This window comes from Pelophylax lessonae (genome assembly GCF_965119305.1).
Source record: "Pelophylax lessonae genome assembly, chromosome: 3".
NCBI classification, from domain to species: Eukaryota; Metazoa; Chordata; class Amphibia; order Anura; family Ranidae; genus Pelophylax; species Pelophylax lessonae.
In genome coordinates, this window is record NC_138770.1 from 43422996 (window position 1) to 43447555 (window position 24560).

General features: G+C 40.9%; 5 protein-coding genes and 1 pseudogene across 6 annotated transcripts in view; 4 read left to right on the forward strand and 2 right to left on the reverse strand.

The window, feature by feature from the left end:
- Window positions 1-2173, forward strand: part of LOC309550051 (uncharacterized protein) — a gene marked incomplete at its 3' end in the record, with an annotated part of 103414 nt that extends 101241 nt beyond the window's left edge. The window contains exon 3 of the mRNA XM_082250518.1: window positions 1964-2173. Coding sequence (XP_082106644.1) covers window positions 1964-2173 — 210 coding nt within the window. The remainder of the gene's footprint in view (window positions 1-1963) is intronic.
- LOC309550683 (uncharacterized protein) overlaps window positions 1-24560 on the forward strand; it is a 3164715-nt gene that overhangs the window by 2711319 nt on the left and 428836 nt on the right. The window lies entirely within an intron of this gene.
- LOC309550793 overlaps window positions 1-24560 on the reverse strand; it is a 1525103-nt pseudogene that overhangs the window by 999766 nt on the left and 500777 nt on the right. The window lies entirely within an intron of this gene.
- LOC309550764 (oocyte zinc finger protein XlCOF29-like) overlaps window positions 1-24560 on the reverse strand; it is a 251054-nt gene that overhangs the window by 58431 nt on the left and 168063 nt on the right. The window lies entirely within an intron of this gene.
- On the forward strand, window positions 2176-22561 carry LOC309550052 (uncharacterized protein; the record flags this gene model as incomplete). The annotated part of the gene is made up of 2 exons (XM_082250519.1): window positions 2176-2301; window positions 21138-22561. Coding segments are annotated over 2 exons (1512 nt in total), but the record flags the coding sequence as incomplete, so codon positions are not given.
- LOC309550738 (uncharacterized protein) overlaps window positions 2688-24560 on the forward strand; it is a 48174-nt gene continuing 26301 nt past the window's right edge. The window contains exon 1 of the mRNA XM_082251075.1: window positions 2688-2734. The gene's annotated coding sequence lies outside the window, so the exon portion shown is untranslated. The remainder of the gene's footprint in view (window positions 2735-24560) is intronic.

Consider the following 24560-nt stretch of genomic DNA (forward strand, 5'->3'; position numbering starts at 1 on the left):
GCTTTCAAAAGACTCTTAGATGTACATCTCAAGGATCAGAACATTCAGGGGTATGTGAGATGATTACGGTCACACACACCTACACAGGTTGAACTGGATGGACTATTGTCTTTATTAAACCTCACCTACTATGTAACTATGTAACTAAATGGTAACGATCCATCAAGGCCAGAAAAAACGTAGCCAACAGGGCAACATAAGCTCAACCAACGGGAGCTAACCCCTAACGAAAATTCACCCCAGGAAGAGAAACCCAAGTCTCTTCAGCAAACAGCAGCCTGCAAAACCTTGCGGCCAAAGGAAGCATCCGAGGATGCTATTAAATCAATCTTGTAGAATTTACACACCTGAGCCACAGAAGCCTGATGGCGAAAAGCCCAAGAGGCATTTATAGCTGTAGTAGAATGTGCCCTCACAGGGAAAGGAGGAACCTGACCCTTTAGTGAATAGGCTTTAACAACCATCTGTCTGATCCATTTGGAAATGGTTGCAGCGGACGCAGGCAAACCCTTACTACGTCCCTCAGGAAGGACAAACAGGGAATCAGACGTCTGAAAAGATTCCGTGGCCTACAGGTAAACCCTTGAATAAATATATTGCGCTAAATGAATAAATAAAGTATAAAACTTTAAACGATAAGTGTAGATGGGTGTAAAACCAACCAACTGAAATAAGATGGGATCTTGAACAATAAAAAGTTCATAAAAGTCCTTTAGTGCAAATATTCATATCGGTGCTTAAATGAAAGATCCCAATTCACAACAGGTGAACTCTATAATAAAAAGGTGCTTGCTTTGAAAGGTGCAGGTGTTCCCCTTACCAGACGGGTGAAAGTAAGGTGCAATAAACTCTCCAAAAATACATAAGTGCAGTGATGTGGATAAGACAGCTCTGCCCACCTCGTGAATGGTCAAGAGTATATGGCCTCTTACCAGATAAAATTAGAACATAGGTATTTGAGTAACCTCTGGATATCTCTCTCACCATCAGCTGCATGTATAATGGATGTTCCCCCAAATGTTTGGCTTCCTGTTGTCCCGTGGAAGTAAAACTCCGTCCCTGTATTCACAGGTATTCCCCAAAATAAAGAAGGGGGCACCAATAGTGAGGAGCACTCATCCTCCTCACCATCCGAGTATGAGGACAGGGATCCCTCAGGGAGGGCAGTGTCCGTGGCAACCACTTCAGGCTCAGAATCAGAAGATTAAGAGGGCAACGGCCATTTTGTAATAGGAACTTGTGACATGACAAGATCAACTTTGGACGCCAGAGCTTTAATGGCTGCAGACAGGGATGCTAGGGAAGGAGATCCGGATACACACAAAAGATCAGTGGGGAAATTTTCACTCTGGGACTCCATGTTGGCAATTAGACAAAAAAAGGTACACGCCCCGCCAAATCGCACTACCGTGGAGTCCCCCTTTAGCTAGCAGACAAACTGATAATAGCTAAATGTGTCTGAAAAATGCCCAAAAGGACTAAAAGACCCCCTTACTGTGTCCAGAAACAGGATGAGCAGCTGCTCTCCACGCTGTCTGCAGAAAGTGAAAATCCTGGGAGGAAGTGACCTAATATCACTAGAGGCCGAACTCCCGGAGTCCCAGCAGGGAAACCTAGGTCCTACTCCTAACACTAGACAGCAAGAAACTGGTTAGTAAGCTGGATGTGTGTGGGGTAATGTCTGAGGGGACAGCCCCTAAGGGTGTGTCTAGTGAAAAGTTTTGCTAATAGTTTCACTGCCTAGTCTACTCCTGTAGGTGGTGCATTACTCATTTGTGAGGAAACTATGAAGTGGCTGCGTCTGTCAGAGGACGTAAGAGAAATTCTGTTTTACATTGTGTTATAACAGTAAGCTCTTGTCTCACAATTGTCGAGATCAAACAAACAGTAAGTGGATCAGACATGTGAACTTCGTAGGATTCTGGGTTTTTAACATGATCTTTCTCTTGGTTTTCCAATACAGAGCTTTCCTCTTCTCAAGTCAGGTGATAATATGACCATCACAGTGCCTCCATGGGACTCCCTAAAACCTGAGAGACACAACATGCAGAAGATTCTAGAAGTCACAAATAAGATGATGGAGCTGCTGACAGGAGAGGTGAGCGGTGCTGGGAATTCTGGGACATTATCCAGTAACAGACAAGGGATGTGTCTGGATGGTGACTGTATCATTGTGTGTGTCAGGTTCCTATAAGGTGTCAGGATGTCACTGTCTATTTCTCCATGGAGGAGTGGGAGTATTTAGAAGGACACAAGGATCTCTACAAGGACGTCATGATGGAGAATCAGCTGCCCCTCACATCACCGGGTAAGAGGAGACTTTATTGTAAAGGAGAGAGCAGTATGGAGGGTCCACCTAGATCCCCATCATCTGATAAACACATAGAAACAATGTATTCAGTCAGTGTGTGTGTTTCCTACAGATGGATCCAGTAATGAGAACCCACCAGAGAGATGTTCCCGTCCTCTGTATTCCTGGGATTCCACACAGGAAGGTCACACCATCCCTCACCATCATCAGGTAGATGAGGAACAATCACTGAGAGTATCATTAGGATCTGTACATTATATGCATTGTTACATTTGATGTCATTTTTATTATATATTCAGAGTGGAAACCTGAGAGATTCTAAAGTTGAGGTTAAAACAGAAGAAGAAGAGAAGCAGTCTAAGAGGGAGACTGGAATAACGGAGACATTTATAGAGGAGAACACTCCTACAGAGATCAGCACAGGTGGGTCATTAACACTAAATACATTCCTCCACCCATACTGCTCACTGATTGGTCCAGAGTAGGGCGTGGACTGGGTAATATCAGCCTGTAATACCCTGACCACTTTTCTGAGCTGTGTTCCCCATCCTGTATTCCTGTACTTCTCACAGATAGTGTTCATTCTCTGTTCTGTAGACACAATTTATGTATCTAGACTTGATTTATGGAGATTCTGGGGTTCAGCTAGCAGCAAAAAGTTAATTTTCACTGTAGACATTGCTTATCCTAGATATGAAAAGGGTTTAAATACCAGCGCTATGGAGTTTTCAGTACTTTTTGGACTAAAAAATGGTGGTGTAAGCTGCCCCCAACCTACCACTGAGGTAGTAAAATGGTAAAAGGTGCAAGTGATGTTGGGACCGGCGCTACCACATAAATATTGTGTTTGTGCAATTTCATACACTGTGTAATTCATATAAAACATATAAAAGTGCATATAGTGCTTAAACCAAAGTGCTGCGTGCTGTAAACCTTTTATATATTCGCATGGGCTGTGCTCAGTGTACCATATAAACACATGTATACATATAAAGTGCTGAGTGCTATTGATAACCACGTGTGTGATTGCGTGCTAAACAAAGTTTGGCGCCAGTGGGTGTACCACAAATTGCACTGTTGCTTACCGCACTCTTAGGATGGTGGCTCAGCACTCCCTGGTCACTAGAACAGAAAACAAGCCTCCATTGCGTAGTATATCCTTGTTAGGGTAAAACAACGTAGCATCCACTCACATTTAGGGAGTTCACTATCAGCTTGAGGTGTTCGCCGGGTCGCTTCCGCGTTCCACCAGCTCAAACCACCGTTCCCGGAAGTGACGTACTGACGTACGCAAACCACGCCCTACGCGTTTCGTCATACGACGTCATCTGGAGCGTGCCATCTATCACTACTCCCGGTCTTTTTATAGGCTGGGTCGGCGCCATCTTAGTGTACTGATTTTGAGGCCGGACACGGCGGCCATCTTGGTGCACCCATACCGCAGCCTAAACAGCTTAATTCATCATGTGAACTCCCTATTTGTTACGTGTGCCGCATATATAAACATACATTTTATTTAAAACTTAAAATACGACTCCACATATTAAAACCTTGTAATATAATACATATATATTTTGTGCTATAATTGTGCGAACCAGTGATGTGTCTGATTTGATCGGGGTGAGCCGATAATCAGTGCTGCCGATAAAAATCATAAGTTATGTGAATCAATAGTAAAAAGTGATTCAGTGATGATGTTGACTTTTTCATATTTAATATTTAATAGTGGGCCCAAGTGACTGTGCGATTAATAGACTATAAAAAAATTATAAAAATTATAAAAAGTGCCCATACATGTAGCAATAATATCGGTGAGATAAAAATCGTACAAAAAAATTTTTTTTATTACTAAAATTATATATATATAAAAACTTTATAAGAAGAAATTCTCCATACAAGTCCAATCTTAGATATAAGTCCATGTTGCTTGTGACTTTGTATTTTCTGGGTTAAAACCCATAATTTATGGAAAAAATAATAATAATGCAGTTCCAGGCGAAAAAATATTAAAAGACTGAAAGATGATACCCAATAGGATAAAAACAGGATAACGTAATAGATTGGTGAAACTGAAGGTAATAGGATACTTGCAGTTGGTTATTCCCATGAGGAAGAAACTTTCTTGAAATGAGGAATTTTCAGCGAGAAGTTAAAGGTATAAATATTCTATATGATAAAAAAGGTTCACTTCATAAAAAAGGGGTTTTCTTCATAAAAAAATCTTGGAAGATGATGAAATTAGATGCGTTAAAGCTTGCATAAAATGCATTAAAACCGCATCTAAAATTGCAAAATTAAAAAATCAAAAAATCAATCAAAAAATCCGACAATGAAACAGGAGTATGTTGATGCTAAAAATATTTCTCAAACATTCAAAAATTATATATATTAAGGAGATCTAAAAAGGTCAAAGGAGGCTCCTAAAAATTATTAAAAACTCTCAAAAAAGGCCATTAAAACTGTATCTTAAGGAAGGTGGGTCGGGGAGGTTTCCTTAGAAATCGGTGATGAAACAGTTTAGGTCAATATCGATGTTTAGGCCTTTAGGCTGAAGGGTCTGCATCAGATATATCCACTTCGTTTCGTTTTTAGATACATCTATTCTCTTGTTACTTCCTCTCCAGTTATTCTTTATTTTGTCTATGGCATAAAAAACCATTCCCGTGGGGTTCTTTGAATGGTGAGTTTTGAAATGTCGTGACAAGCTGTGTTTATCAAACCCCTTACGGATATTTTTAACATGTTCCCTTATGCGGACGAAAAGGGGTCTGGTGGTGCGGCCTACATATTGTAACCTACATGGACATTCCACCACGTAGGTTACATGCGTGCTTGTGCACGTTATGGTATCTTTAATCTCATAGACTTTTCCTGTACTTTGTGCCGTAAAAGATGTTGTTTTTCTTTTCTTTTCCCTTGATGTTCTACACGGTAAGCATTTTCCGCATCTAAAGAAACCTTTCAGACTGGTTGGAAGATGTATTTTCTTTGGAGGGTCAATGACATTGTGCACTAACCGATTTCTCAGGTTCGGTGCTTTTCTATAGATGAAGGTGGGTTTTGTGGGGAGGATGTCCCTTAAAGTAGTGTCTGCTTTCAATATAGGCCAATGTTTCCTTATAATTTTCTCTAGGGCCTTATGTTGGGTGTTGTATCCTGTTAAGAAAGCAAACTCGGTGTTCTTATTTTCATTTGCTCTATTTGGCGTATCCTTTATCAGATCTTCCCTATCCATCTTTTCCACTATCTTCTTGATATTGATGAGTTCACTGCGTTTGTATCCTTTCTCAACAAACCTATCAATTAATATCTCAGCTTGCGTCTCAAAATCCGTTGGGTCACTGCAATTTCTCCTAATCCTCATCAGTTGCCCTTTGGGGATGTTGCCTAACCACTTGGGATGGTGGCAGCTATTTTTAGGAATGTACCCGTTCCTGTCGGTTTTCTTAAAATATGTTTTGCTGGTGAGTCTGCCATCTTTTTTGGTTAGTTCTAAGTCCAGAAACGCAATATGTTCATGATGAAAATTTCCTGAAAAAGTGATCCCATATATATTAGTGTTGATTTCGTCGAAGAATTCTTGTAAGGAATCCTCGTTTCCCTTCCAAACGATAATGATATCGTCAATGTATCGACGGTAGTATTTCAACTCATTCCTGGGTATACTGAACACCTGCTCCTCCTCCCACTTTTGCATGAAAACGTTTGCCACACTGGGGGCATACTTAGCCCCCATGGCTACGCCTTTCTTCTGTACAAAATAACTTCCCTTATACCAAAAATAATTGGATTCCATTGCTGTTTTTAATCCTTCTAATATGAATCCAATCTGTGCTTCCTTCATATTCGTGTGGGTATGAAGGGCCCAATCCACTGCTTGTAGGCCATCTTGTTGCTTGATGTTTGTGTAGAGGGAGTTGACATCTATTGTCACCAAGATGTCACTCTCCTCTATTTCCAAATCTTTGATCTCGGCGAGCAATTGCTTGCTGTCCCTTAGGTAGGATTTACCCACTGGCACTAGAGGCTGCAGGAATTGGTCAAGGTATTCCCCTAACCTTGAATGTACAGAATTAATTCCGCTTACAATGGGGCGGCCTGGTGGCTTCTTGTCATTTTTGTGTATCTTTGGAATGTAGTATATGACTGGGGTCTTTGGTTTCTCTAGGCAAATGTACTTGGCTTCCTTCTTGTTTAAAATCCCCATCTCGTTCCCCTTCTTCACGTATTCATGTAGAGTTTTCTCAAATGCTTGTTTTGGATTTCCCTTCAGCTTAATGTAGGTGTCTTTTGTATTAAGAAGATTCTCCATTTCCTCCTCATAGTCCTTTTTGTTTAGAATCACCAGTCCTCCTCCTTTGTCCGCTGGCCTTATTACCACTCCTTTTCTTTTTTCCAGTTTTTTGATGGTTTCCCATGTGTTTTTTTCTTTTCTGTTCTGAATTTTTAATGCTCTAATATCTGCTTCCACCATCCGTTTAAAGACCTCCAAATTCTCATTGTGAGGATTTTTGGGGTTAAACGTGGAGCGATTTTTCAAAATCGTGTGTTTATATTCACTGTGCGTGGATCTTTGTGTTTGCTTTTGTTTTAATGTGAAATGTTTTTTGATGTTTAGCTTTCTAACATATTTATTGAGGTCTATATAGGCCTCAAATTTGTCTAGATTCTTCCCTGGGGCATATTTGAGCCCCAGATCTAGTATTTTCAACTCCTCCTCATCAAATTGTATGTCACTTAGATTAAAAATACCTTTGCCTATTGATTTCTTCTCCTTTTTCTGTCGTTTCTTCCCTCCTCGGGTTCCTCGTGGTTTTCGTTTCTGTCTCTTTCTTGATGCCGTATTGTATCCTCTCTGTTCCCACGGTGATCCCCTTGTGGTCGTTGTTCTGTCCAGTGATCCCCTCGTGGTGGTGCCCGATGCCAATTCTGCTGCCAGTGTCCCCATGGTCTGCGTGGGCCTCCTCTTCCTCGTGGGGGTCTTCCTCTGTTGCCTTGTTGAAAAAAACCCCTCCTAGGTGGGGGTGGTGGCGGTCCTCGATTGTCGTATGAAGGTTCTGTGTAATATTCTAATGGGGCATATCTGTTGTATGTCTCATACCCATAATTGTTAATGGGTGTTCTATTGCCATATCCATTATAGTTGTTGATCGGTGTCCTGTTTTGTGCATTCTGATAGCCATTCCTGGGTGTTCTAAACCCTTGGTTGTGTGTATTAGGCCTGGGGGCACCCCTTGGTGGTCTGACCTCTACCTGTCCATGGGTGTTTGCCCTTGGTGTATCATTTTGGGTCCCAACCTCCATCCAGGTGTCATCCTCATCTCGATCTTCTGAAGTCTCTCTTGAAGGGGTACTCACTGGATCCACTTGTACTGTTTGTACCCCATAAACTTCATCTGCCTGCCATCTGTAAACTTCATTATTTTTATAGTCTAAAACATCTCTTTTGTATTTTTTCTGTTTTTTCCCTTGGATCATTTTGTCATATTTCTCTATTCCTTCCTGTAGTGTTTTCTCTTTATCCTTATATTCTCTTGTGTCTGCGAATGGTGCTAGTTGTTCCTTAAGTGCCACAATGACTCCTTCCACTTTTTTAAGCTTTAATTGCCTTCTTTTTATGATCATCAGAAGTAAATCCTTCTCACATTTATTAAAAAACGTGAACCAATCATCCATATAAAGTGGATCATTTATGTTGTCATTGGGCGCAAGGTCCCATCTTAGTCTCCTAGGGGTTATTTTTTCTTTTGTATATTTTTCTAAGGTGGCTATATCCCACCAAACTCTCAGCTGTTTCTCCATATTGTGTCTCAGCTGTTTAAATGAGCTATCCATATCCTGTCTACTTATGACCACTTCTTGGTCAAAAATAGCTTCTAAATTAACAGTCCTCGAGTTCATGTACTTGAAAATCTCCATTGCTGCCGGGGTATGTGATGGGGTTACCATGACAGATATGAAAAGGGTTTAAATACCAGCGCTATGGAGTTTTCAGTACTTTTTGGACTAAAAAATGGTGGTGTAAGCTGCCCCCAACCTACCACTGAGGTAGTAAAATGGTAAAAGGTGCAAGTGATGTTGGGACCGGCGCTACCACATAAATATTGTGTTTGTGCAATTTCATACACTGTGTAATTCATATAAAACATATAAAAGTGCATATAGTGCTTAAACCAAAGTGCTGCGTGCTGTAAACCTTTTATATATTCGCATGGGCTGTGCTCAGTGTACCATATAAACACATGTATACATATAAAGTGCTGAGTGCTATTGATAACCACGTGTGTGATTGCGTGCTAAACAAAGTTTGGCGCCAGTGGGTGTACCACAAATTGCACCGTTGCTTACCGCACTCTTAGGATGGTGGCTCAGCACTCCCTGGTCACTAGAACAGAAAACAAGCCTCCATTGCGTAGTATATCCTTGTTAGGGTAAAACAACGTAGCATCCACTCACATTTAGGGAGTTCACTATCAGCTTGAGGTGTTCGCCGGGTCGCTTCCGCGTTCCACCAGCTCAAACCACCGTTCCCGGAAGTGACGTACTGACGTACGCAAACCACGCCCTACGCGTTTCGTCATACGACGTCATCTGGAGCGTGCCATCTATCACTACTCCCGGTCTTTTTATAGGCTGGGTCGGCGCCATCTTAGTGTACTGATTTTGAGGCCGGACACGGCGGCCATCTTGGTGCACCCATACCGCAGCCTAAACAGCTTAATTCATCATGTGAACTCCCTATTTGTTACGTGTGCCGCATATATAAACATACATTTTATTTAAAACTTAAAATACGACTCCACATATTAAAACCTTGTAATATAATACATATATATTTTGTGCTATAATTGTGCGAACCAGTGATGTGTCTGATTTGATCGGGGTGAGCCGATAATCAGTGCTGCCGATAAAAATCATAAGTTATGTGAATCAATAGTAAAAAGTGATTCAGTGATGATGTTGACTTTTTCATATTTAATATTTAATAGTGGGCCCAAGTGACTGTGCGATTAATAGACTATAAAAAAATTATAAAAATTATAAAAAGTGCCCATACATGTAGCAATAATATCGGTGAGATAAAAATCGTACAAAAAAATTTTTTTTATTACTAAAATTATATATATATAAAAACTTTATAAGAAGAAATTCTCCATACAAGTCCAATCTTAGATATAAGTCCATGTTGCTTGTGACTTTGTATTTTCTGGGTTAAAACCCATAATTTATGGAAAAAATAATAATAATGCAGTTCCAGGCGAAAAAATATTAAAAGACTGAAAGATGATACCCAATAGGATAAAAACAGGATAACGTAATAGATTGGTGAAACTGAAGGTAATAGGATACTTGCAGTTGGTTATTCCCATGAGGAAGAAACTTTCTTGAAATGAGGAATTTTCAGCGAGAAGTTAAAGGTATAAATATTCTATATGATAAAAAAGGTTCACTTCATAAAAAAGGGGTTTTCTTCATAAAAAAATCTTGGAAGATGATGAAATTAGATGCGTTAAAGCTTGCATAAAATGCATTAAAACCGCATCTAAAATTGCAAAATTAAAAAATCAAAAAATCAATCAAAAAATCCGACAATGAAACAGGAGTATGTTGATGCTAAAAATATTTCTCAAACATTCAAAAATTATATATATTAAGGAGATCTAAAAAGGTCAAAGGAGGCTCCTAAAAATTATTAAAAACTCTCAAAAAAGGCCATTAAAACTGTATCTTAAGGAAGGTGGGTCGGGGAGGTTTCCTTAGAAATCGGTGATGAAACAGTTTAGGTCAATATCGATGTTTAGGCCTTTAGGCTGAAGGGTCTGCATCAGATATATCCACTTTGTTTCGTTTTTAGATACATCTATTCTCTTGTTACTTCCTCTCCAGTTATTCTTTATTTTGTCTATGGCATAAAAAACCATTCCCGTGGGGTTCTTTGAATGGTGAGTTTTGAAATGTCGTGACAAGCTGTGTTTATCAAACCCCTTACGGATATTTTTAACATGTTCCCTTATGCGGACGAAAAGGGGTCTGGTGGTGCGGCCTACATATTGTAACCTACATGGACATTCCACCACGTAGGTTACATGCGTGCTTGTGCACGTTATGGTATCTTTAATCTCATAGACTTTTCCTGTACTTTGTGCCGTAAAAGATGTTGTTTTTCTTTTCTTTTCCCTTGATGTTCTACACGGTAAGCATTTTCCGCATCTAAAGAAACCTTTCAGACTGGTTGGAAGATGTATTTTCTTTGGAGGGTCAATGACATTGTGCACTAACCGATTTCTCAGGTTCGGTGCTTTTCTATAGATGAAGGTGGGTTTTGTGGGGAGGATGTCCCTTAAAGTAGTGTCTGCTTTCAATATAGGCCAATGTTTCCTTATAATTTTCTCTAGGGCCTTATGTTGGGTGTTGTATCCTGTTAAGAAAGCAAACTCGGTGTTCTTATTTTCATTTGCTCTATTTGGCGTATCCTTTATCAGATCTTCCCTATCCATCTTTTCCACTATCTTCTTGATATTGATGAGTTCACTGCGTTTGTATCCTTTCTCAACAAACCTATCAATTAATATCTCAGCTTGCGTCTCAAAATCCGTTGGGTCACTGCAATTTCTCCTAATCCTCATCAGTTGCCCTTTGGGGATGTTGCCTAACCACTTGGTATGCCCCCAGTGTGGCAAACGTTTTCATGCAAAAGTGGGAGGAGGAGCAGGTGTTCAGTATACCCAGGAATGAGTTGAAATACTACCGTCGATACATTGACGATATCATTATCGTTTGGAAGGGAAACGAGGATTCCTTACAAGAATTCTTCGACGAAATCAACACTAATATATATGGGATCACTTTTTCAGGAAATTTTCATCATGAACATATTGCGTTTCTGGACTTAGAACTAACCAAAAAAGATGGCAGACTCACCAGCAAAACATATTTTAAGAAAACCGACAGGAACGGGTACATTCCTAAAAATAGCTGCCACCATCCCAAGTGGTTAGGCAACATCCCCAAAGGGCAACTGATGAGGATTAGGAGAAATTGCAGTGACCCAACGGATTTTGAGACGCAAGCTGAGATATTAATTGATAGGTTTGTTGAGAAAGGATACAAACGCAGTGAACTCATCAATATCAAGAAGATAGTGGAAAAGATGGATAGGGAAGATCTGATAAAGGATACGCCAAATAGAGCAAATGAAAATAAGAACACCGAGTTTGCTTTCTTAACAGGATACAACACCCAACATAAGGCCCTAGAGAAAATTATAAGGAAACATTGGCCTATATTGAAAGCAGACACTACTTTAAGGGACATCCTCCCCACAAAACCCACCTTCATCTATAGAAAAGCACCGAACCTGAGAAATCGGTTAGTGCACAATGTCATTGACCCTCCAAAGAAAATACATCTTCCAACCAGTCTGAAAGGTTTCTTTAGATGCGGAAAATGCTTACCGTGTAGAACATCAAGGGAAAAGAAAAGAAAAACAACATCTTTTACGGCACAAAGTAGAGGAAAAGTCTATGAGATTAAAGATACCATAACGTGCACAAGCACGCATGTAACCTACGTGGTGGAATGTCCATGTAGGTTACAATATGTAGGCCGCACCACCAGACCCCTTTTCGTCCGCATAAGGGAACATGTTAAAAATATCCGTAAGGGGTTTGATAAACACAGCTTGTCACGACATTTCAAAACTCACCATTCAAAGAACCCCACGGGAATGGTTTTTTATGCCATAGACAAAATAAAGAATAACTGGAGAGGAAGTAACAAGAGAATAGATGTATCTAAAAACGAAACGAAGTGGATATATCTGATGCAGACCCTTCAGCCTAAAGGCCTAAACATCGATATTGACCTAAACTGTTTCATCACCGATTTCTAAGGAAACCTCCCCGACCCACCTTCCTTAAGATACAGTTTTAATGGCCTTTTTTGAGAGTTTTTAATAATTTTTAGGAGCCTCCTTTGACCTTTTTAGATCTCCTTAATATATATAATTTTTGAATGTTTGAGAAATATTTTTAGCATCAACATACTCCTGTTTCATTGTCGGATTTTTTGATTGATTTTTTGATTTTTTAATTTTGCAATTTTAGATGCGGTTTTAATGCATTTTATGCAAGCTTTAACGCATCTAATTTCATCATCTTCCAAGATTTTTTTATGAAGAAAACCCCTTTTTTATGAAGTGAACCTTTTTTATCATATAGAATATTTATACCTTTAACTTCTCGCTGAAAATTCCTCATTTCAAGAAAGTTTCTTCCTCATGGGAATAACCAACTGCAAGTATCCTATTACCTTCAGTTTCACCAATCTATTACGTTATCCTGTTTTTATCCTATTGGGTATCATCTTTCAGTCTTTTAATATTTTTTCGCCTGGAACTGCATTATTATTATTTTTTCCATAAATTATGGGTTTTAACCCAGAAAATACAAAGTCACAAGCAACATGGACTTATATCTAAGATTGGACTTGTATGGAGAATTTCTTCTTATAAAGTTTTTATATATATATAATTTTAGTAATAAAAAAAATTTTTTTTGTACGATTTTTATCTCACCGATATTATTGCTACATGTATGGGCACTTTTTATAATTTTTATAATTTTTTTATAGTCTATTAATCGCACAGTCACTTGGGCCCACTATTAAATATTAAATATGAAAAAGTCAACATCATCACTGAATCACTTTTTACTATTGATTCACATAACTTATGATTTTTATCGGCAGCACTGATTATCGGCTCACCCCGATCAAATCAGACACATCACTGGTTCGCACAATTATAGCACAAAATATATATGTATTATATTACAAGGTTTTAATATGTGGAGTCGTATTTTAAGTTTTAAATAAAATGTATGTTTATATATGCGGCACACGTAACAAATAGGGAGTTCACATGATGAATTAAGCTGTTTAGGCTGCGGTATGGGTGCACCAAGATGGCCGCCGTGTCCGGCCTCAAAATCAGTACACTAAGATGGCGCCGACCCAGCCTATAAAAAGACCGGGAGTAGTGATAGATGGCACGCTCCAGATGACGTCGTATGACGAAACGCGTAGGGCGTGGTTTGCGTACGTCAGTACGTCACTTCCGGGAACGGTGGTTTGAGCTGGTGGAACGCGGAAGCGACCCGGCGAACACCTCAAGCTGATAGTGAACTCCCTAAATGTGAGTGGATGCTACGTTGTTTTACCCTAACAAGGATATACTACGCAATGGAGGCTTGTTTTCTGTTCTAGTGACCAGGGAGTGCTGAGCCACCATCCTAAGAGTGCGGTAAGCAACGGTGCAATTTGTGGTACACCCACTGGCGCCAAACTTTGTTTAGCACGCAATCACACACGTGGTTATCAATAGCACTCAGCACTTTATATGTATACATGTGTTTATATGGTACACTGAGCACAGCCCATGCGAATATATAAAAGGTTTACAGCACGCAGCACTTTGGTTTAAGCACTATATGCACTTTTATATGTTTTATATGAATTACACAGTGTATGAAATTGCACAAACACAATATTTATGTGGTAGCGCCGGTCCCAACATCACTTGCACCTTTTACCATTTTACTACCTCAGTGGTAGGTTGGGGGCAGCTTACACCACCATTTTTTAGTCCAAAAAGTACTGAAAACTCCATAGCGCTGGTATTTAAACCCTTTTCATATCTGTCATGGTAACCCCATCACATACCCCGGCAGCAATGGAGATTTTCAAGTACATGAACTCGAGGACTGTTAATTTAGAAGCTATTTTTGACCAAGAAGTGGTCATAAGTAGACAGGATATGGTTAGCTCATTTAAACAGCTGAGACACAATATGGAGAAACAGCTGAGAGTTTGGTGGGATATAGCCACCTTAGAAAAATATACAAAAGAAAAAATAACCCCTAGGAGACTAAGATGGGACCTTGCGCCCAATGACAACATAAATGATCCACTTTATATGGATGATTGGTTCACGTTTTTTAATAAATGTGAGAAGGATTTACTTCTGATGATCATAAAAAGAAGGCAATTAAAGCTTAAAAAAGTGGAAGGAGTCATTGTGGCACTTAAGGAACAACTAGCACCATTCGCAGACACAAGAGAATATAAGGATAAAGAGAAAACACTACAGGAAGGAATAGAGAAATATGACAAAATGATCCAAGGGAAAAAACAGAAAAAATACAAAAGAGATGTTTTAGACTATAAAAATAATGAAGTTTACAGATGGCAGGCAGATGAAGTTTATGGGGTACAAACAGTACAAGTGGATCCAGTGAGTACCCCTTCAAGAGAGACTTCAGAAGATCGAGATGAGGATGACACCTGGATGGAGGTTGGGACCCAAAATGATACACCAAGGGCAAACACCCATGGACAGGTAGAGGTCAGACCACCAAGGGGTGCCCCCAGGCCTAATACACACAACCAAGGGTTTAGAACACCCAGGAATGGCTATCAGAATGCACAAAACAGGACACCGATCAACAACTATAATGGATATGGCAATAGAACACCCATTAACAATTATGGGTATGAGACATACAACAGATATGCCCCATTAGAATATTACACAGAACCTTCATACGACAATCGAGGACCGCCACCACCCCCACCTAGGAGGGGTTTTTTTCAACAAGGCAACAGAGGAAGACCCCCACGAGGAAGAGGAGGCCCACGCAGACCATGGGGACACTGGCAGCAGAATTGGCATCGGGCACCACCACGAGGGGATCACTGGACAGAACAACGACCACAAGGGGATCACCGTGGGAACAGAGAGGATACAATACGGCATCAAGAAAGAGACAGAAACGAAAACCACGAGGAACCCGAGGAGGGAAGAAACGACAGAAAAAGGAGAAGAAATCAATAGGCAAAGGTATTTTTAATCTAAGTGACATACAATTTGATGAGGAGGAGTTGAAAATACTAGATCTGGGGCTCAAATATGCCCCAGGGAAGAATCTAGACAAATTTGAGGCCTATATAGACCTCAATAAATATGTTAGAAAGCTAAACATCAAAAAACATTTCACATTAAAACAAAAGCAAACACAAAGATCCACGCACAGTGAATATAAACACACGATTTTGAAAAATCGCTCCACGTTTAACCCCAAAAATCCTCACAATGAGAATTTGGAGGTCTTTAAACGGATGGTGGAAGCAGATATTAGAGCATTAAAAATTCAGAACAGAAAAGAAAAAAACACATGGGAAACCATCAAAAAACTGGAAAAAAGAAAAGGAGTGGTAATAAGGCCAGCGGACAAAGGAGGAGGACTGGTGATTCTAAACAAAAAGGACTATGAGGAGGAAATGGAGAATCTTCTTAATACAAAAGACACCTACATTAAGCTGAAGGGAAATCCAAAACAAGCATTTGAGAAAACTCTACATGAATACGTGAAGAAGGGGAACGAGATGGGGATTTTAAACAAGAAGGAAGCCAAGTACATTTGCCTAGAGAAACCAAAGACCCCAGTCATATACTACATTCCAAAGATACACAAAAATGACAAGAAGCCACCAGGCCGCCCCATTGTAAGCGGAATTAATTCTGTACATTCAAGGTTAGGGGAATACCTTGACCAATTCCTGCAGCCTCTAGTGCCAGTGGGTAAATCCTACCTAAGGGACAGCAAGCAATTGCTCGCCGAGATCAAAGATTTGGAAATAGAGGAGAGTGACATCTTGGTGACAATAGATGTCAACTCCCTCTACACAAACATCAAGCAACAAGATGGCCTACAAGCAGTGGATTGGGCCCTTCATACCCACACGAATATGAAGGAAGCACAGATTGGATTCATATTAGAAGGATTAAAAACAGCAATGGAATCCAATTATTTTTGGTATAAGGGAAGTTATTTTGTACAGAAGAAAGGCGTAGCCATGGGGGCTAAGTATGCCCCCAGTGTGGCAAACGTTTTCATGCAAAAGTGGGAGGAGGAGCAGGTGTTCAGTATACCCAGGAATGAGTTGAAATACTACCGTCGATACATTGACGATATCATTATCGTTTGGAAGGGAAACGAGGATTCCTTACAAGAATTCTTCGACGAAATCAACACTAATATATATGGGATCACTTTTTCAGGAAATTTTCATCATGAACATATTGCGTTTCTGGACTTAGAACTAACCAAAAAAGATGGCAGACTCACCAGCAAAACATATTTTAAGAAAACCGACAGGAACGGGTACATTCCTAAAAATAGCTGCCACCATCCCAAGTGGTTAGGCAACATCCCCAAAGGGCAACTGATGAGGATTAGGAGAAATTGCAGTGACCCAACGGATTTTGAGACGCAAGCTGAGATATTAATTGATAGGTTTGTTGAGAAAGGATACAAACGCAGTGAACTCATCAATATCAAGAAGATAGTGGAAAAGATGGATAGGGAAGATCTGATAAAGGATACGCCAAATAGAGCAAATGAAAATAAGAACACCGAGTTTGCTTTCTTAACAGGATACAACACCCAACATAAGGCCCTAGAGAAAATTATAAGGAAACATTGGCCTATATTGAAAGCAGACACTACTTTAAGGGACATCCTCCCCACAAAACCCACCTTCATCTATAGAAAAGCACCGAACCTGAGAAATCGGTTAGTGCACAATGTCATTGACCCTCCAAAGAAAATACATCTTCCAACCAGTCTGAAAGGTTTCTTTAGATGCGGAAAATGCTTACCGTGTAGAACATCAAGGGAAAAGAAAAGAAAAACAACATCTTTTACGGCACAAAGTACAGGAAAAGTCTATGAGATTAAAGATACCATAACGTGCACAAGCACGCATGTAACCTACGTGGTGGAATGTCCATGTAGGTTACAATATGTAGGCCGCACCACCAGACCCCTTTTCGTCCGCATAAGGGAACATGTTAAAAATATCCGTAAGGGGTTTGATAAACACAGCTTGTCACGACATTTCAAAACTCACCATTCAAAGAACCCCACGGGAATGGTTTTTTATGCCATAGACAAAATAAAGAATAACTGGAGAGGAAGTAACAAGAGAATAGATGTATCTAAAAACGAAACGAAGTGGATATATCTGATGCAGACCCTTCAGCCTAAAGGCCTAAACATCGATATTGACCTAAACTGTTTCATCACCGATTTCTAAGGAAACCTCCCCGACCCACCTTCCTTAAGATACAGTTTTAATGGCCTTTTTTGAGAGTTTTTAATAATTTTTAGGAGCCTCCTTTGACCTTTTTAGATCTCCTTAATATATATAATTTTTGAATGTTTGAGAAATATTTTTAGCATCAACATACTCCTGTTTCATTGTCGGATTTTTTGATTGATTTTTTGATTTTTTAATTTTGCAATTTTAGATGCGGTTTTAATGCATTTTATGCAAGCTTTAACGCATCTAATTTCATCATCTTCCAAGATTTTTTTATGAAGAAAACCCCTTTTTTATGAAGTGAACCTTTTTTATCATATAGAATATTTATACCTTTAACTTCTCGCTGAAAATTCCTCATTTCAAGAAAGTTTCTTCCTCATGGGAATAACCAACTGCAAGTATCCTATTACCTTCAGTTTCACCAATCTATTACGTTATCCTGTTTTTATCCTATTGGGTATCATCTTTCAGTCTTTTAATATTTTTTCGCCTGGAACTGCATTATTATTATTTTTTCCATAAATTATGGGTTTTAACCCAGAAAATACAAAGTCACAAGCAACATGGACTTATATCTAAGATTGGACTTGTATGGAGAATTTCTTCTTATAAAGTTTTTATATATATATAATTTTAGTAATAAAAAAAATTTTTTTGTACGATTTTTATCTCACCGATATTATTGCTACATGTATGGGCACTTTTTATAATTTTTATAATTTTTTTATAGTCTATTAATCGCACAGTCACTTGGGCCCACTATTAAATATTAAATATGAAAAAGTCAACATCATCACTGAATCACTTTTTACTATTGATTCACATAACTTATGATTTTTATCGGCAGCACTGATTATCGGCTCACCCCGATCAAATCAGACACATCACTGGTTCGCACAATTATAGCACAAAATATATATGTATTATATTACAAGGTTTTAATATGTGGAGTCGTATTTTAAGTTTTAAATAAAATGTATGTTTATATATGCGGCACACGTAACAAATAGGGAGTTCACATGATGAATTAAGCTGTTTAGGCTGCGGTATGGGTGCACCAAGATGGCCGCCGTGTCCGGCCTCAAAATCAGTACACTAAGATGGCGCCGACCCAGCCTATAAAAAGACCGGGAGTAGTGATAGATGGCACGCTCCAGATGACGTCGTATGACGAAACGCGTAGGGCGTGGTTTGCGTACGTCAGTACGTCACTTCCGGGAACGGTGGTTTGAGCTGGTGGAACGCGGAAGCGACCCGGCGAACACCTCAAGCTGATAGTGAACTCCCTAAATGTGAGTGGATGCTACGTTGTTTTACCCTAACAAGGATATACTACGCAATGGAGGCTTGTTTTCTGTTCTAGTGACCAGGGAGTGCTGAGCCACCATCCTAAGAGTGCGGTAAGCAACGGTGCAATTTGTGGTACACCCACTGGCGCCAAACTTTGTTTAGCACGCAATCACACACGTGGTTATCAATAGCACTCAGCACTTTATATGTATACATGTGTTTATATGGTACACTGAGCACAGCCCATGCGAATATATAAAAGGTTTACAGCACGCAGCACTTTGGTTTAAGCACTATATGCACTTTTATATGTTTTATATGAATTACACAGTGTATGAAATTGCACAAACACAATATTTATGTGGTAGCGCCGGTCCCAACATCACTTGCACCTTTTACCATTGCTTATCCTAGGCACCTGGTTCGTGAGAGAGAAATTTTCCCAGGGTTACTTGCTCTGTTTGCTGGCTGTGCAGGGTGGAGGGATATGTTTGTATATTCTTAGACCCAAGTCACTGAGTGCAGTCTCAGGAGTGACGTTTAGTGCACCATGGAGATTGTGAACCTAAGGGCTGACTGCTGAGGGTCAATGGTTTAGAGAAGCAGCTACACAGGTTCGCAGCCACGGTCCTGGACAAGGAGCTAAAGCTTAAGATTCCCCATTGTCTAAGAGCCAACAGGTTTTCACCAGAGCATCTGGTGGTGAGGATGGACTTGGCTGCAGCTGACTCCAGGTTGCAGCCCTCCACCTCCAGATGTATTAGACCTGAGCGTTTCCTGGACAAAGTGAGCAGGTGTCACAAAAATGACCTTTGCCCCCACAATAGAGACACAGGCCCAGAGTTCTGCGCCTAGCACGTTCCTCGGAAGATAGTCTGGTCTGGCCCACCTGCATAGGTTTCTCAGCTGGCAGGGGATTTTCCACAGGTCAAAGAGAGGGGAGCTCAGGCTGACTAAGGGGCAAGGAGTGCTGGTGTCTTTTTTCTAGGGCCCTCCCCTGAAAGCGAATATCGATCTGGTTACATAAAGAGATGACATTGTCCTGATCAGCGGGGATGGTTCTTCTTGCTAATTCATCCTTCATTCTGTCAGAGAGGCCATATAAAAAAGTTGCAACTAAGGCCTCATGCTTCCAGCCCAGCTCAGCAGTTAGTATACGAAAAACGAAGAGAATACTGTCCCACTGAACCAGACTCTTGGCAGAGGTGTAAAAGGGTGCTGGCCGCCGAAGAGACGTGACCCTGTTCCTCGAAGATGTTTTGAAAGAGTTTCAAGAAGTTAGACAAACTAGAAACCACTGGATCATTCTTCTCCCATAGAGGGGCAGCCCAGGCTAAACCGATCAGACAAGAAGTTTTGGGGCTGGAGTTCAAAATTAATGGTGCACTGGCTAAGAAAGCCCCTGCAGGCCTTGGAGTCCCCAGAGTAATGGGACAGAGGTGGTAAATGCAAATAATTTGAGGCTGCGACTGTGACCGGAATAGGAACAGCAGCAGATTGCGATTGAGGTTGTTGAATCGGGGGTACTAAGGAGGCTTGAAGCTGTTCAAAGCAGGAGGCAAAATCCTGAAGGAATAGCATCTCCTGGGTCTGATTAGATTTCTAGGTCTTGAGTCTGCGGACTATACCCTGGAGCTGTTCATCGGGGGGTAGAGGCACATCAACCAGGTCCATAGTCTGAGCAAATTGCCAGTGACACCTGCGGGAGCAAGTGATGGGGAGCGCACCATGAAGGTTGTGAACCCAACGGCTAACTGCTGAGGGTCAATGGTTCAGAGAAGCAGCTACACAGGGTCGCAGCCACATTCCTGGACAGGGAGCTAGAGCATAAGATTCCCCAGGGCGCGGAGTCTAAGAGCCAGCAGGTTTTCACCAGAGCCTCTGTTGGTGAGGATAGACTTAGCTGCAGATGACTCCAGGTCGCGGCCCCCAAGGTCTCCCAGCTCACGCTCACAGCAGGCTCTGGTGGATGGAGAGAAAGCAGCAGTACAAGGCCACAAGGGATAGGTAAGAGAACAAGCCAAAGGTCGGGGCAACAAGCCGACAGGAATGGTCAGGTGAGCAAGCCAAAGTCGGTACACAGAGATCAGATGTAGAGCACACGGCAAGAAACACACAGGGGAGCCTTCACACAATTGTTGCTCGGACAAAGATGGCTTGCAGTGCGTGGGTTAATATAGTGTTTCCTGTTAGAGGCTGGGGTGGAGCAATGCTGAGAGAAGATTACTTAAACTCACAGGTGTGAGGGCACGGTCCCTAAAGCTGATAAACAGACCAGAGAGGTAAGCAGACAGTTAGGGCATGAAACATTACTGCAGATTCATGACATATAGTAATAATCTTTTTATTTTCTATTTTAGTACATGAACAGGAGATGAGGAAAACCTCAGAAGATTGTTTCATTTTGTCTCCAGACTGTAAAGTAGAAGATGAGGACAGTCTTTCCGCACATCAGAGATCTCACACAGTGCAACAGCTGTATTCTTGTTCTGAGTGCGGGAGATGTTTCTCAAAGAAGTCCAATCTTTACACACATCAGAGATCTCACACGGGGGAGAAACCATATAAATGTCCTGATTGTTGGAAATGTTTTTCAGAGAAGTCCAGTCTTGACAGACATCAGAGATCTCACACGGGGGTAAAACCATATTCATGTTCTGAGTGCAAGAAATGTTTTTCGCAGAAGGCCAATCTTAACAGCCATCTGAGATCTCACACAGGTGAAAAGCCATACTCCTGTTCTGAGTGTGGAAAATGTTTCTCAAAGAAGTCCAATCTTTACACGCATCAGAAATCTCACACAGGGGAGAAACCATATACCTGTCCTGATTGCGGGAAATGTTTTTCAGCTAAGTCCAGTCTTTCCGTACATCAGAGATCTCACACAGTACAAGAGCTGTATTCTTGCCCTGATTGTGGAAAATGTTTCTCAAAGAAGTTTAATCTTTACACGCATCAGAGATCTCACACAGGGGAGAAACCATATGCCTGTCCTGATTGTGGAAAATGTTTTTCAGAGAAGTCCAGTCTTGACAGACATCAGAGATCTCACACCGGGGAAAAACCATATTCATGTTCTGAATGCAAGAAATGTTTTTCGCAGAAGGCCAATCTTAACAGACATCAGAGATCTCACACAGGTGAAAAGCCGTACACCTGTCCTAAATGTGGGAAATGTTTCTCAAAGAAGTCCAATCTTTACACGCATCAGAGATCTCACACAGGTGAGAAGTCCTATACCTGTCCTGATTGTGGAAAATGTTTTTCAGAGAAGTCCAGTCTTGACAGACATCAGAGATCTCACACTGGGAAAAAGCCATATTCCTGTCATGAGTGCGGGATATGTTTTTTAGAGAAGTTCAATCTTTATAATCATCAGAGACTGCACACGGGAGAGAAGCCGTATTGCTGTTCTGAGTGTGGGAAATGTTTTGTACAAAAGACAGATCTTGTCAAACATCAGAGATCTCATACTGGGGAAAAACCATATTCATGTCCTGAGTGTGGGAAATGTTTTTCAGATAAGTCCAATCTTTATAATCATCAGAGATCGCACACAGGAGAGAAGCCATATTCCTGTGCTGAGTGTGGGAAATGTTTTGTACAAAAATCAGTACTTGTCACACATCAGAGGTCTCACACCGGGGAAAAACCATATTTCTGTCCTGAGTGTGGGAAATGTTTTTCACAGAAGTCCCATCTTTCCACACATCAGAGATTGCACACAGAGGAGAAGTCACTTACCTGTCCTGAGTGAAGGAATTGTTACTCACTGAAGTCCTGTCTTCCTGTACATCAGGGACCCCACACAACCCTAGATGTGTATTGGTGACTTTAGTGCAATAAAAGGTCTTCTATATGAATTTTACTGGACATCGCAGTTCCCATATGAAGAAGAAGCCACCCTGATATACACCTCCGAAATACTTGTAATACACTGCATTGTTACTGGTTGCAGGATGTTAAATGGCAACAAGATGGCATTGTTCTGAAGTTTAGCTATTACAGGATCTAATCTAGCAATGCTAAGAATGTTGGTACTTGAATGCTGCAAGCAGGATTTCTTCACAAGCTGAAACTGAGTGGGCAAAGGGGCAGGAGTCTTTAAAAAGGAAAAGCCCGAGAACATTCGCAGGAGAAAGGAGGAGACTGTGAGAGAGCCAGAACCGTGAGAGTAGGTTGTGCAGATCCAGGAGGACACAGGCCAGATCGGATCAAGTCAGAGAGCTGATGGGGAGATTCCAGATCGCTGAACCCACTGAGGGGCAGGATAGAGGGTCCTGCAATCAGAGAGATTGGATCAGTACTATCGGCATGACCTCATCCATGGGGGCCCCCCAACACTCAAGGTCATCGCTTTGCCCTGCTACATCAAAGGACTGGGTGAGAGGGTTCCTAACCCATACCACATCATCACATGTTGTAGGCTTATTAGTTGCCAGTTTTTTAAGCTCAGGATTTCCTACAATTCAGACTGCCACATCGAGACACAGACTCTATAGCCCATTCAGTGCTTCAGCATATCTCTATTCATTGCCCGTCGATTCGCTGCACGCAGGATATCAGAACTAATGCTTTCTGTATCCCTGACAGAGAGGAATTCTGAATGCATTCCACTTCAGACCTATTCTATCCAAGGAAGGAACAAGTTTCACAAGCCCAGTTCTGCACTTAAAGTGACATGCTTATGCTAATTCTGCTCCCACCCTCTTACCAGCTTAAGCAATCTCTATAATTATCTGATGTGTTTAAAGTGACTACCCAAGTTTGTTGCCATCTATTAAAAAGGAACTCGGCTTGCTTTTTCACCATCTCTGGGGAAGTACCATTTCTCACCCAAAGAGACTACACCTCTACTGTGCACTAACATAAGGGCATCATTAGGCCAGCAGAAGAGTCTTTCCCAAATTTTGAGATTGGTTCCCTATGAGAAATTTCTTATCTTAATCATCAGAGAGGTAAATCCTGACTCTGGTTACTGGGAGCCCACCAATAAGCTTGCGTAATATGTCTTGTTCTTTTCTTTTCTGCTCACTTGGGGGAAAACTTCTTGGTAGGAGAGCTAACGATTAAACACTGAATCCTACAGGATGGTTGGGTCTACGTAAAGTGGTACTGTACAGTACTGTATTGTTTATTCCTTGTATGTGGTTTCCTCTTGTGTACATAAGATGTTGACTTTTTCATGATTATACTACTGCTAATCTGACCTCAATATAAACTGAATAATTATTCATCAAAAGTTGTGTGTTTATTCTTTGAGTGACATCTGGTTAAAATATTACGGTGGTGTCAGCAGGGGCTGTACTTCAACCAGGGCTCAAATACTCAGCGGCTCCTGAGGGGATAGTGCTATATACTTCATGGCTTATCTTCATCATGTAAGAAACAGTTCATAAGCAGATCAGATACACCAGAGACATCTATAAAGTGTTCTACCATGTTGGCCATTTATAGCAATAAAAAGAAAATGGAGCCATTACCTTTCAATTGTGTAAATTTTGTGGTGTAAACATTCATAAACACTTGGAGGTCTATTTTTTAAAATTCATTGAATGAATATGACACACATCTGCCCACCCAGTACGCATATTGGCCGTAATTTATTTATTATAATCATCAGCTCCTTCTAGTGGCAATAATGAGGCACTCAGCATTATAGGCACTAGATGGAGCTACACTCTTGCATTGTTATGCTTCTCCCTGAAGCACCAAAGCCCTACATAGCGGAAGTGGTGCTCAGGGCAGCCCAGGAGACTCCCCCCCCCCCCCCACACCTTCTGTGGACCGCTTG